The 14,494-nt window shown below is 47.3% G+C and overlaps 1 protein-coding gene across 1 annotated transcript in view; it reads right to left on the bottom strand.

The window, feature by feature from the left end:
- Positions 1 to 13,737, bottom strand: part of WWC2 (WW and C2 domain containing 2) — a 183,911-nt gene extending 170,174 nt beyond the window's left edge. Inside the window, exon 1 of the mRNA XM_044297357.1 lies at positions 13,158 to 13,737. Within this exon, the coding sequence (XP_044153292.1) occupies positions 13,158 to 13,285 (128 nt within the window). The 5' untranslated portion in view covers positions 13,286 to 13,737. The remainder of the gene's footprint in view (positions 1 to 13,157) is intronic.
- Positions 13,738 to 14,494: the final 757 nt, after the last annotated feature.

The following is a 14,494-nucleotide window of genomic DNA, read 5'->3' as shown; positions in this document are numbered from 1 at the left end:
CATCTGTATCAGGACGAGCGATCACAATAGCAATCCCTCACCCTCTTACTGTGGAGGTGATCGCTGAAGGTAAACATAGAGCTTCACCTCTACTAGGCGACCAGCCAACTGTCGGGAAGGAACGCTGCTCATCTTGGTGTGTAAATGAGTCTTTAGCCCTTATTAGACCACACGTTAATCAGGAAAATTAGCAGGAACAAGTGTTCTTAGAAATGCTCTTTTTGGGTTATTTGGCTGGTAAACTTGAGCAGTCAATCGGCTGATGGCATTTTTTCATGAAGATGAAAGATGCCTGATCAGCAGCACATGTCCCGGTGTGATCAGGAATGTGCTGCCGATAAAGGACAGAATGAGGGAGGAGCGACTGCAGTGTCAATCCTTCCTCTCTATTCAGTTTGCATTGGCCTGTGTAATCTGGGCGGTGCCGAGAGCCTATAGATCAGCGCTCGAACATCGATCGGGCAGTGTAATATATACCACCCCTATGTAGAGAAAAAAGGAGAAATAATCTTTGTGCCAATCAGAATTTACAACAAAGTTCATGATACACCTGTCCCCCAGGTAATCTCTGGACCATCTTACTAAAGATCCCTCCAGCTTGCTAGTGAGTATATTATCAGAGGTTTACTTTGTTGAGGTTCACTTGAAATCTATGGTTCGCCTTCGAGTAGCCTTCACATATATATTAGATGATATGCAACAATTCCCTAATAGCCGACTTACTCTTGCTCATGGCAGGTGTAAAATGTTGTACTTTTATTCTGGCGGCCTCTCGGCATGCGCTAGAATGCCGCCGCCGGAACTCCGCCTCACCCCCAATTATAGTCAGTGGGGCCGGAGCGGTAGTCCGGGGGTACGCATTCCCTAGCGTCAGGAACAGCCTGCCGGAGGTCCGCGCTGCTAGTGTAAAAGTACCCTTAGTAGCAGTCCATAAAAATGTATGAATGTCGTTTTCGGGAACTGAGTGACACCAATTCCAAATTTTTGTGTGCATAAGGTGCATAAAGCTCATAGCCATTAACCCCAACTCAGGGGTTAAAATTTGACACATGATCCTTTTGTTTTCCTGGGAGATAAGCTGCTGCCAGAGGTGTCCGATAGCAACTTCCTCCCATTTCCCCATTGAGAACACATTCACTCTGTTCAGCTGAGTGCATATGTGTACAGGGGAGCCAGGAGGGACCGCTGTCCACCAAATGAGGGGACCCAATGATTTTGCTGACCATCTAACATGTCCCAAGCTTCCCCTGTCAGAGGGAAAAAGAACCGGTCTGATTGATTTCATCATGCCTGATCCTCTGTTCTCAGTGGAGTTAAGTGGACACCAGAGGTGTCTGGATGCAGCTTTTTCTTCACTTTCCATTCAAAACACATGAACGTTCACACAGCCATGCATTTGTATTGGGGAAGGGGGCGTTTGGAGGAACAGAGATCAGTCGGCAGCTATCTGAAGTGTACGACTCGCTTTAGGTCAACACACAAGCGTAGCACCAGATAAATTCTGACCCTGTCTTATGGTGGCAAATCCCAACAGGACCTTGAGTCTAAGGACATCATAGTATAGTTGTAGGGTGACCAGTCCATGATTTAGGGCTGATTCACACAACTGTGATCGGTTCGGGAAACATGGTCTGTGTGTTGGGTGCATCTCCCTGACCAACCCTAAGGAGACTTTCCGGTCAGGACAATTGTGGTACCAATAAAAGCAAAAGCTGGAAAATGTATAGTTACCGATTGATGGCATGAGAGGCTGAAAGACCTCAATGCTTTATTCCATCAACACCATAATCACACTGGTCAGGTCCCTTCATAAGTCCTGTGGTTACCATGTCCCATAAAAGCACTGCTTTTTGGCCTTAAGAGGGCAGGACAACATCTCTGTACATACGGCATTCAATGAAGCATACCCCCAAAAACACTTTTCGTAAACTTGTATGGAATCAGACAGAAAAATAAAACTTTGTATGTCGCTGGATGAAATTGGAGGCAAAATGAGATATGGTAAAAACTCATACAATTGTATGGGCATGACACTATGGCTGTATGCAGAATGAAGATCCACATACGCAGTCACATAAAGCATCGCCATGTGCAACATGGTGCCCAAACCAACACTGACTGAACCATCAGGTCTCTTTCACACGAGCGATAAAGAAAATGTAAGGCTCTGTTCGGTGACAAACAGATTTTCACGCAAGTTCAATCGGTTTTTCTACAACTTTGTTCAGGGTTTCAGTTTTTTCATCCAGAGAGCATCCGTTTTTCATGCGCATGAAGAAAAACTGAAGAACACTCAACATCTAGACTTCAATTTTTCATGCAGCCCTAATAATTTCTATGGGGCCAGGGAGGCATGAAAAATGCACAATATCAAACATTCTGCAATTTTTTATGAACAAGGTTTGTATCCTCGGACCCATTGAAACTAATAGGTCAGGATTCAGTCTGGATGCTGTCCATTTGCAAAAAGGACAGAAAACTCCCCCGTGTGACACTAGCCTTAGGGCTCATGCACACGAACATATTTTCTTTCAGTGTCCATTCATTTATTTATTTTTTATGCGCACCGTATGCAGAACCATTCACTTCAATGGGTCTGCAAAAACAAAACAAAAATAAAATGCTACTCTGTGTGCATTCCATTTCCATATATCCGTTCCGCAAAAAAATAGAACCTGTCCTATTATTGTCCGCATTACGGACAAGGATAGTACTGTTCTATGAAGGGCCAGCTGTTCTGTGCCGCAAAATACAGAATGCACACAGATGTTATCCGTATTTTTTGCGGATCATGGTGTGCATGAGCCCTTAGGCGCCGTATTGAAATCCATTCGTCTTCTGGCTTAGGATCCTGCTGATACCATCAGTATAGTCATCAGGATTGCTTCAGGATTTACATGCGTATTTCTTCCTTCCTTCATTATTTAAGTACTGCACATACTGTAATGTGCATATTTGGAAACAAATCAGCAAAAAACTCATGGACATGCTGCGGATTTTCAAATACTGACGGAAATTATACGCCCATGTGAATAGCGCTATTCATTAACATTAGCAGCGAGTTCTGGAACATAAAATCCAGACTATATACGCATTGAAAATACGCTTGTCTGAAAGCAGTCTTAGGCTACTTTCACACTAGCGGCAAAGACCTCCGGCCAGCTGTTCCTTCGGATGAACAGCCTGTCGGATCCGTTCTCCTGCTAGTGACCATGTGCCCCCAGACTGGCGCTCCGTCCCCCCGTCCCCATTGACTATAATGGGGGCGGGGGCCGAGATCTGGCAGCGCACGGCAAGAAGCTGCTGGAATAAAACTACGACATGTCCAACATTTATTCCGGCAGCCTCTCGCCGTGCCTCCGCCCCCATTATAGTCAATGGGGACGGAGCAGCAGTCCTGGGGCACGCAGTCACTAGCGGCAGGATGGATCCGACAGGCTGTTCACGTGACGGAACAGTCTGCGGGAGGTCCGTGCCGCTTGTGTGAAAGTAGCCTTATTAGGGTATAACTGCACGGACATATTCTGGTGGGGGAAAGAAAAAAAATAAAGAAAAATAAAAATCAGCAGCAAACTATGCATGAGTTACCTGGGAAATTTTGAAATGGCTGCAGATGTTACAATCTGCGTTACAAAGGGTGAAATCTGTGGCGAAAATTCAAAGCAGAAATTGACATGCTGCCGATTTAAAATCCAAACCGAGCCCTGTGCAGATGCCATTGTGAAAACTTTTTACAGCACTTGGATGTGATTTTTTTATTTTTTTTGCTGCCACTGCAAACACTACAGATTTTCTGCATGAAATTACGCTACGGAAAATCTTTGGCGTATATATCTCAAGTGGCCATATCCTTATTGAGCTACATGGAAACTTTCCATAGCATGACTTCCAAATCTGAAGTATTGCCAGTACGCGGTATAGAACGCCATTTCCAAAGCTTGGTTAAGACTCGCCAACACAAGTTTAATGTGGGAAGCGTTTATCAAGCTTTTATTTCCAATGCCTATGTGTATGAGGCTTTAATGGGGATTTCTCTGCATGAAGAATAGCACAGCAATGGAAAATGTGATTAGAACAATGATAAAGAAATAAAACACACACACGTGCCACATAAAAGTTTCCGTGCGAATACCTGTGTATTCACGCAAGTCATTTATGAGGCAAAACCAAACAGTACTGTTAGTGCAATGCTTAAAAGTTCATTGCATTTAAAGGGAAGGAGCCTATGGCATATGGGCTTATACATACAGCAGGGAGCCAGGAGGGCAGTGCAGGACTCCGATGGTCTCGCCTCTCACTTCACCTCGATCGGTCCAATAGAACACGTCACGATCAAAACTATGATAATATCAACGCCATTGTGAGACATGAAACATTATACAAGTGTCAAAAAAAAAAAAAAAAAAAAAAAAAAAAAAACCACACACGACATAGCTAGTGGTCCAGATTGTATGAATAAAGTGCAATTATCTTCTCAAACAAAGGGAAAAAAACTATCAGAAACAATGGCGGCCGCACTGAGCTACCGTCCAATCATGGATAGTCCAAAGGCCGATGATGGGTGCAATTTAGGGGTGCACCGAAATGAAAATTCTGGTCCGAAACCGAAAATTCAGGATACCCCTTGACCGAAACCGAAACTGCCTTTTTGCCCAAATACTTTTAAAAGACCCCCCACCCCATAACAGTGCCATCCACAGACCCCCACCCACCCCATAACAGTGCCATCCACAGACCCCCACCCACCCCATAACAGTGCCATCCACAGACCCCCACCCACCCCATAACAGTGCCATCCACAGACCCCCCCCCCCCCCATTGTACAATTAATAGAAAATAGCGGGGAGGGACTGGGAGGAGGAGCTGGGGGCCGGTGCGTTCACTGTTCTCCGACCCCCAGCTCCAGTAGTTATAAAAAGTGTGCAATTAATAAGCATTCTATTCATGAGGCCCCCTCTGCAGTAGCACATTCAATATAGCCACATCCTACTCACAGGGCTGTCATCTTAATGCTGGCCGGCCGGGCAGACGAGCGGCAGCGTCACAACTGACGTCATGTGCCCGGCCTACTTTCTGAATGAAGGAGGCGGCGCAGGCATGTGACGTCAGTCGTGACGCTGCCGCTCGTCTGCCCGGCCGGCCAGCATTAAGATGACAGCCCTGTGAGTAGGATGTGGCTATATTGAATGTGCTACTGCAGAGGGGGCCTCATGAATAGAATGCTTATTAATTGCACACTTTTTATAACTACTGGAGCTGGGGGTCGGAGAACAGTGAACGCACCGGCCCCCAGCTCCTCCTCCCAGTCCCTCCCCGCTATTTCCGGCCGATATGTACAAATATCGGCAGAAACAGATTAGGAGCATTTTCGGCCGATATTATCGGCCGCCGAAATTTCGGTGCACCCCTAAGTGCAATTATTGGGAAAGAATTCCAAGGACACAGGTTTAGGGAGTCTGAGACACAACTAGTTTGGATGGAGTTAGAGTCAGTAGAAAAAGAAAAAAAATTAATATCTGTTAATATGAATATACTAACCTCTTTCACACTTGCGTTGTCCGGATCCGGCGTGTACTCCACTTGCCGGAATTACACGCCGGATCCGGAAAAACGCAAGTGAACTGAAAGCATTTGAAGACGGATCTGTCTTCAAAATGTGTTCAGTGTTACTAAGGCAGCCAGGACGCTATTAAAGTCCTGGTTGCCATAGTAGAAGCGGGTAGCGGTATACTTACAGTCCGCGCGGCTCCCGGGGCGCTCCAGAGTGACGACAGAGCGCCCCATGCGCATGGATGACGTGCCATGCGAGCACGTCATCCATGTGCGTGGGGCGCCCTGACGTCACTCTGGAGCCGCACGGACGGTAAGTATGCTGCTCCCCCACTCCACTTTACCATGGCTGCCGGGACTTTAGTCTCCCGGCAGCCATGGCAACCACTCTAAAAAAGCTAAACGTCGGATCCGGCAATGCGCCGAAACGACGTTTAGCTTAAGGCCGGATCCGGATCAATGCCTTTCAATGGGCATTAATTCCGGATCCGGCCTTGCGGCAAGTCTTCAGGATTTTTGGCCGGAGCAAAAAGCGCAGCATGCTGCGGTATTTTCTCCGGCCAAAAAACGTTCCGTTCCGGAACTGAAGACATCCTGATGCATCCTGAACGGATTTCACGCCATTCAGAATGCATTAGGATAAAACTGATCAGGATTCTTCCGGCATAGAGCCCCGACGACGGAACTCTATGCCGGAAGACAAGAACGCAGGTATGAAAGAGCCCTTAAATGTATTTTTTAACTGCACTATACAAATGACAGCAGTAGTAGTCAGTGACGTTGCCCTCGTGTTTACAGCCTGCCCGGCATAGCCGGATAGTGCGGCTTGCCCATCGGACTTAAAACGCTGGGATTCAGCAGGACAAAAACTGTGGCGTCCAGCAGTTTATGTCTGGCCGAACCCCTGCATTTATGCCGAGGAGCGGCCTTAGGGTGCCAGCCCAAACATATGATCACCCAATAAAATTTTGCTCAATGGATGGTAGTCGGCACCTTTACAGGCAATTATTGGGAACGATTGTTTGTAGAAACACTCATTCCCAGTAATTGCCCCAATGACTGGCCCATGTAAAAGGAGCTTTACGGTATATCTACACACAAATCTGCATTCAGTATGGCTAATCTCAGGCACTCCAGCTGTGGTGAAACTACGACTCCCAGCATGCAACATTCATTTCTGTGGAGTTCTGAGAACAGTCAAGCAAGTGTACATCTTGGGAGTTGTAGTTTTACAACAGCTGGAGTGCTGGAGGTTAGCCATCACAGGTCTAGGGTAGGTTAAAACCTGACAGATATGTTCCGGAAATTTCTGCAACTGTACCTCTTTGTGGAATTAGTAGAAATGCCTATTACGAAGAACAAACCCCATTCAGATGTGAGCAGATTTTGAGAGCTCTGCCGCACATGCATAAAGTTTTACCCAAGCTTTCCCTACACCAGGGATGGCCAAACTGCGGCTCTCTAGCTGTTTTAAAACTACAAATCCCATCATGCCCTGCTGTAGACTGATAGCTGTAGGCAGACTGGGAGTTGTAGTTTTACAACAGCTGGAGAGCCGCAGTTTGCCCATCCCTGCCCTACACCAACACCACATATCTAATACTTTCTATCATTTCTATAGCCAACATATGAAGCAAAGTAAGGTTTTAAACAAAGTAAAAAAAAATACTTTCTCCAAGGGCCAGGTACGGTGACTACATATACGGTCATAGTGCAGTGTAAGGTTAGCAGAGCACATTCCAGTCACAGGTATGTCACCTCTCCACTGACACACTGCCGCCTATTCCGTGTAACCACAACATACAGGTAGCAGTTTGTTTACCCGGCTGTGTCACATGCTGGGAATGCAAGGCATATCAGATGAGGCGTCTCACCTAAACATTGGCATAAGCATCCATCCGCACACTAAGGCTACTTTCACACTAGCGTTCGTCGGTCCGCTCGTGAGCTCCGTTTGAAGGAGCTCACGAGCGGACCCGAACGCCTCCGTCCAGCCCTGATGCAGTCTGAATGGATGCGGATCCGCTCAGACTGCATCAGTCTGGCGGCGTTCAGCCTCCGCTCGCCTCCGCACGGACAGGCGGACAGCTGAACGCTGCTTGCAGCGTTCAGCTGTCCGCCTGGCCGTGCGGAGGCGAGCGGATCCGTTCAGACTTACAATGTAAGTCAATGGGAACGGATCCGCTTGAAGATGTCACCATATGGCTCAATCTTCAAGCGGATCCGTCCCCCATTGACTTTACATTGAAAGTCTGAACGGATCCGCTCAGGCTACTTTCACACTTAGAATTTTTTCTAAGTTATTAATGCAGACGGATCCGTACTGAACGGAGCCACCGTCTGCATTAATATGATCGGATCCGTTCAGAACGGATCCGATCAAACGCTAGTGTGAAAGTAGCCTTAAGAACTGCCATGTAGCTGGAAGCTTACAAAACAGAGAAGCCATGTGTTTTCTAGGTATATAATGTAACATACAAGGAAATAGTGACAAATTACAGAAATATCATATTAATATGAAGTGAACATATTCAAATCAGCTGCTGGGTTTAGACAGGTAGTCCTGCTACTATCCAACTGATCACCAAAAGGAACCATTCGACAGCTGGATCACTTAAGGCTACGGCTACACTGGTTGCAGCCAGGATCGCCGAGTAGCATTGATTCCATAGAAATGCATGGGATTGCCGCGGCTGTCGCAACACGCCTGCAATTCTTGCAACTGCTGCAGCGATCCCATGCATTTCTATGCGATCATCGCTATTCAACGATCCTTGCCGCTACAGGTGTAGGCCTAGCTTAAGGCTGGGTTCACACCTGAGCGTTTTACAGCGCGTTCCTACGCGCTGTAAAACGCTCAACAGGCATGAACCAATGATTCCCTATGGGAATGGTTCTCACCTGAGCGTTTTACAGCGCGTACGATCGCGCTGTAAAACGCCCGACGCCCCAAGAAGTACATGAGCTTCTTTGTGGCGTCTTGTCGCGCTTTCCCGTACATAGACTTCCGGGAACGCGCGACAATGGGCATTCGCTTGTCTCTGTATGCGCGATTGCAAGCGCCCGTTCAATCGCGCATACAGAACGTACGTTCAAGTACGCTCAGGTCGGAACCCAGCGTAAAGGGAATCTGTCACCAGGATTTTGTGTATAGAGCTGAGGACACGAGTTGCTAGATGGCCACTAGCACATCCGCAATATCCGGTCCCCATAACGCTGCGCAAAAAATAAATAAATAAATCTCTGTTCTGAAATCTGCACTCGTGCGAAGGTACCCTATAACCACTAGAACTTACAAATTTGCCACCAAAACCGACCTGTTTTTAGCTACAGATTTTTCGCTGTGCGAACATACCCTATACCAACACTCTGCTGACTCAATAACTGCCAAACCCCAAGCACAGGATGAGGTGGTATAAAAAATGCCAACTCTGGAGCAGTGGAAACGTGAGTTCAGTAACGAAGAACAAGACTGGTCCACATATAGCCCTGACCTGTAGCTGTGTGAAACCAGCCTAAGGCGAGCTGTCTACAGCAAACATGCACGTGTGGAGAGCAACTTCATGTCCTGGACTGTGCTCCTGTAACAGGATCTCATGGCATTATAATGAGTTATAATGCTGCGTGTCTCTGCCTGACATCAGTTGTGATGTACTGTGCAGTATGCTAGTACAATTCATTACCAACCAAGTAGGACAGGGATACATAGCACTGTAAACCATTATAATGCCGTGAGGTCCTGCTACAAAAGTAAAGTCCAGGACGGGAAGTCACGCTCCCGCACGGGAGATTCAGGCCAGTTTTATCTGAATACTATACAGGCCCATTTGTGCACTCATATTACGCCAAAGTCCCTGTGATGCTACCACCTTGGGTCATTAGACCAGCAATGGAGCCTGGGTTCACATCATATGCAGAAGCTATGGTTTAAGATTCAAGGATATGATCAATTCCCATTTTAAGAAATCAGGAAATCATTTTCCAAATAAAACCTTTTTGGGAAGGACTTTCAGGATCCAGAACACGCTTGTGTCTAGAGCCATGTCTCTCTCTTCTGCTTGGTACTAGGGATAATTACACAGCCCGGCCAATGACTTTTTCATAAGTTACGAGTAAGGTCGCTTATTTGTCAGGGAATCATCAACATATTTTGTCCGTGGTCTTCATAGACCACTCGTGCATCCGTTGACTTTAATGTGTTTAGTCAGACATCGGTGGTTTTCCACAGACCGTAGGGTCCCATTTTGTTTGTGATTACAGTTTCCTCACACACATTATAGGCTATGAGTCCGTGAAAACCACAGACACACTATGGATGCCATCTGTGTTGTGTCTGTGGTTTTCATGGACCATTGGTAGGAGATGCTCTGGAAAATAGTTTTTAGCCTAGCAGTGTCTGTGGAATACAGATGAAAAAAAAACAAAAAAAAGAAACAGACACATGGACAAACCACAGACCCTTCATGGGTAAACCAATGACCATCTTGTCACAGATGTCATCACAAACAAATGAATAAGACCTAACAGTTAAAAGTATCAATTTTAGAAGGACAATCTGAAGGCTGGATCACACAGTGAAGGATGAAAGCACTGTGTAGAAGTAGCAAGAAGAGTTACCACTGACACGTGGAAGGTTGACAGAAGAGAAAGACCACATGGTCCACCTAGTCCGCCCTTATCTTAGGGAAGATTATGTTTATCCCAGGCATGTTTAAATTCATCTGCTGGAAGTGTGTTTCAAGCCTGGCCTACTCTTTGGGTACGGCCACATGGTTGTCACACGGTCGTGCTGCGTTTCAGTACCACGCGGCTGAAAGGGCCACAGCGGGTGCTAATTAAAAGGGATTCTAATCAGCAAGATTACACATCTAGACCTGATTATATGTTTTTGGAGGTCTACTATAGAATGTCAGAAATATACCAGTATGTAACTTATGATTGCTGTAGTTTAGGTGATGAAAACTATTTCATATAAATGCAAATCACCTGTGAAAATAGCCGATGGGGATCTCCTAACCTTCAGTGGAGCCCAGCACCTCCCCTCATCCTCAGACATCACTCTAGGAGACCACACTAATCTCTCGCATGCACTTGTCACCTAAGCGCCCGTGCGGTCTCCCATCCCTGCAGCCCTCCGAAAATGAACAGAGCGGCCAGGCACGCGTGCGTTCATTTCTATGGGAATTCCGGAGATAGCCGAGCATAATAAAAAAATAAAATAAAATGTGTATATATATATATATATCCCCTTCACGCTTCGTTTGGTGGTAAAAGCAGAATTGCGTTATGGATTCCGTTACCACGGACCATAACTCAATACTATGACAGAATGCATAACGCAATGCCTTTAGAGGCATTCCTTCATAATAGAAGTCTACGGCCTGCATAGCGGATCCGTCCCGTTTCCGTTATACAGGAGAGGACTCCACTGCATAACAGAAACTGGACGGATCCGTTTTTGCAGCACGTAGACTTCTATTATGACGGAATGAATAACGGAATGCCTCTAAAGGCATTCGGTCATAAAATTGCGTTATGGTCCGTTGTAACGGAATCCATAACGCAATTCTGCTTATACCAGTAAAGCAATGTCAAAATATGAAATTCGCTCATCTCTAATGTTATATGCCATCATACACATGATCAGAATCATTGAGGGTGTTCTGGGTAAACGTCCCTTGTCCAGCACTCACCATATATATGCCGCTATGATTCATGTGACATACAAATGGTCACCTTTAGGCTTCGGTCAATTGAGCTTCGGATCAGAGATCTGAAGTTGATTCAGTCAAACACTTCAATGTTAATGCTGTCTTAAAATGTATTGGCTCCGTGGAGCCAAACTCCGTCACCAGACTTCTATGATTTAATTCGGTATTCATTTCTGCATCTTTAAAAACATTTAACATTAGGAATCCGAAGTCGGGTTTGGTAACGGCTTGCCCGACTTCCATGGAGCCAATACATTAATGCTGTACAGAGATGATATTAAAATCGAAGTGTTTGACCGAATCAACTGAGCTCAATTCGATCAACACTAATCACCTTACCGATGAAGCAATGTAAAAAAGTTTCAATCCACGACTGCTTGGTGGCGGTTTAAACTCAGGAGAGGTTGTCTTTGTGGTTTGGTTCTGCAGTGGTCGATACATGAAAGTGACAGGGTTTTCTATTCTTCATTAGCTAGGCCCATCCTCCATTCATATGCAGGTACAGTATGGTGAAATCACAAGGATGGGCCTCAGGTGTCAAACTCAGAAGGAGTCCTTACCCACTACAACCAGAGAGGAGGCCACTTCTTCTACGAGAAGTTCTAATATGTGAAGGCCATGTAAAGACATGAGACTTCTTTACCAGATGAGAAATATTCATACCTATTAGAGCAAGCAATGTCATTGGCCAGCCCGGCACCTTTCCAGTAGATTACCATAAAGACAATACCGTATTCAAATTGATTTTAATACTTATGACTAGTGTTGAGTGAACTTTGTGTTTCAAGTTTGGCGTACAAGGATGGGGTTATGTAAAAATTCAGTTATGGATTCCGCCACCACGGACCATAAGTTATGGTCCATGATAGCGGAATCCATAATGGAATTCTTAGACAACCCGAACCTTGTACGCTGAACTTGAAAACACAAAAAATTCTCTCAACCCTAATTATGACCGAACTCACTTCTTGAGGTGCCAACGAGGATGATCTGGCCTATTCACATGCTAAAACGTGGCTGGAGCTAAACTGCCGTATCTCCTGAGAAAACATAACCAGGTCTGACCGAAATAATCTTTTCCATCAGACAATAGAAGAAACAACTTTTGGTGGCCACAGAGACAGGCGTCTATGGCCCCCACCTCTGGTAACTAGAAGGGACAGAGGTATGCTCGAGAGCAATGAGGAATCTTGTGACACTGGTATGTGTAGTGACAAAGGAGCATTGCTGACATTTACAGCAATGCTGGAGGGACGTTTTTGTGAGGACTAAGACTCTGGGGCCAGTAGCACCGCCACTTATGTGCTGACCTGGCGCCAGGTTTCACTCGCCAGCGGTGCAGTCCAACAATGGCACCAAGGAGCACCTTGACAAGTTGCCTGTGGTTGTGGCATTTTTGGAAGAGTTTCGCCCCAATAGCTGCGGTAGGCGCTTTCCTCCTGTGAGACAACTTTGGGGCCTAGGTCCAAGCTGAAGACAACCAGGAGCCATACTTGATACATGACCCCTAATATTAGGATTATTAACCCCTTGGAGGGTGAAGGGCAGCACAGCAGTTTAGGGAGTGTGGGAAAGCTGCGCCCCCGCCTCTGAGCTGCTCCATGTTGCCTCACCACATTTTTCCCTCACAGAGCCCACATTCCTCAGCTGGCTCCTCCCCCCCTCATTACCCAAAGTGACTGCTCCGTGTGCGCTCCCTGCCCGTCTTTCTTCCCCAGCGCCCTCCCCCTCCAGGCTCACACACAACACACCGTACAACAGCTGCTACATTGTCCCACAGCCCCACTATCCGGTATAAGCCGCGGTACCGCCATGCCCGGCGGCAGTGGTGCTCACTACACATGGGGGCGGGGGGCTGCCCGCAAACTCCGTGCGCGGGTCCGCATGTCACCATACCTGTCCCGGGGGTCGATCCAGCTGGTCTGCCTGGTGTTGTGGTCGATGTAAAACACCTTCCCGTCGTAGTCTCTCGCCTCCTCCCAGCCATCCGGTAAAGGCAGCTGCCCATTCCCCTTCCTAGGCATGATCAGCCCCTGCAAACTCCTCCATAGGTACAGAAAGAGGCTGGAGAGGAGCAGCCGGGGCTCAGCAGCGGAGACGCGGCCCCTACAGCAGGGCACCGAGCCGCCCAGCAGGCAGGAAGTCCTCCGCTCCACGAGCCAGCATGTCCGGGTGGGGCGGGGGGAAGGCTGCGCTCCGGTCAGGGGACCCTGGCGGCTCCGACTTCAGCAGCAAGGAGCCGTCTGGATGAGGATCCGGGGAAGCCAATAACCTCGGCCTGTTCCCAGCCACAGGCTCATTAGCATGAGATTAGCATCCGTCTCATCTGCATGCACATTCCACACTCCTGCATTCCTCGCGGCTAACCCCTTGTGTGCCGGACTCGGCAGGGCAGGGCGGACACTGCAGGAAACTGACGTGCTATGTGCCAGGCCGAGGCCTAAGGCATCGGGAAGGCACACTTGCCAGGGTCACCCATGCTGAGTCTTACCTTAGTCTGAGCTCATTTGCATACTTTTTTCCCAGAGGAGCCCTGGGTGACCTATAAGACACCTACTCTTATTAAAGGGGTTGTTCCACCCCAAAAAATTCAGCATTTTTAATACCAGCACCTGGAGCTGAATACTATGGTGATTGCATGTTATTATTATAGCCACTGAGTTATTCACCGAAATCTATTTGGCCCCCACCTTGTGTTTGCTCTTTTTGTAAATTCTCTGTCCAGCTCAGGCTACTTTCACACTTGCGGCAGAGGGATCTGGCAAAACGTATGCCAACTGATGGCATTTGTAAGGCCTCTTTCACACTTGCGTTGTCCGGATCCGTCGTGTACTCCACTTGCCAGAATTACACGCCGGATCCAGAAAAACGCAAGTGAACTGAAAGCATTTGAAGACGGATCCGTCTTCAAAATGCGTTCAGTGTTACTATGGAGGCCCGGACGCTATTAAAGTCCTGCTTGCCATAGTAGTAGTGGGGAGCAGTATACTTACCGCCCGTGCGGCTCCCGGGGTGCTCCAGAATGACGTCAGAGCGCCTCATGCGCATGGATGACGTATCCATGCGCGTGGGGCACCCTGACATCACTCTGAAGCGCCCCGGGACCCGCACGGACAGCAAGTATACTGCTCCCCACTACACTTTACCATGGCTGCCAGGACTTTGGGCACGGGCCCAATCGCGCAGGGCACGGGCTCTTTTGTTTTCAATAACACACTGCCGGGCGGTAACTT

Source organism: Bufo gargarizans, chromosome 1 (assembly GCF_014858855.1).
Source record: "Bufo gargarizans isolate SCDJY-AF-19 chromosome 1, ASM1485885v1, whole genome shotgun sequence".
NCBI classification, from domain to species: domain Eukaryota; kingdom Metazoa; phylum Chordata; class Amphibia; order Anura; family Bufonidae; genus Bufo; species Bufo gargarizans.
Note: the sequence above shows the minus strand (reverse complement) of the source record. Positions and strands in the feature narration are given on the sequence as shown.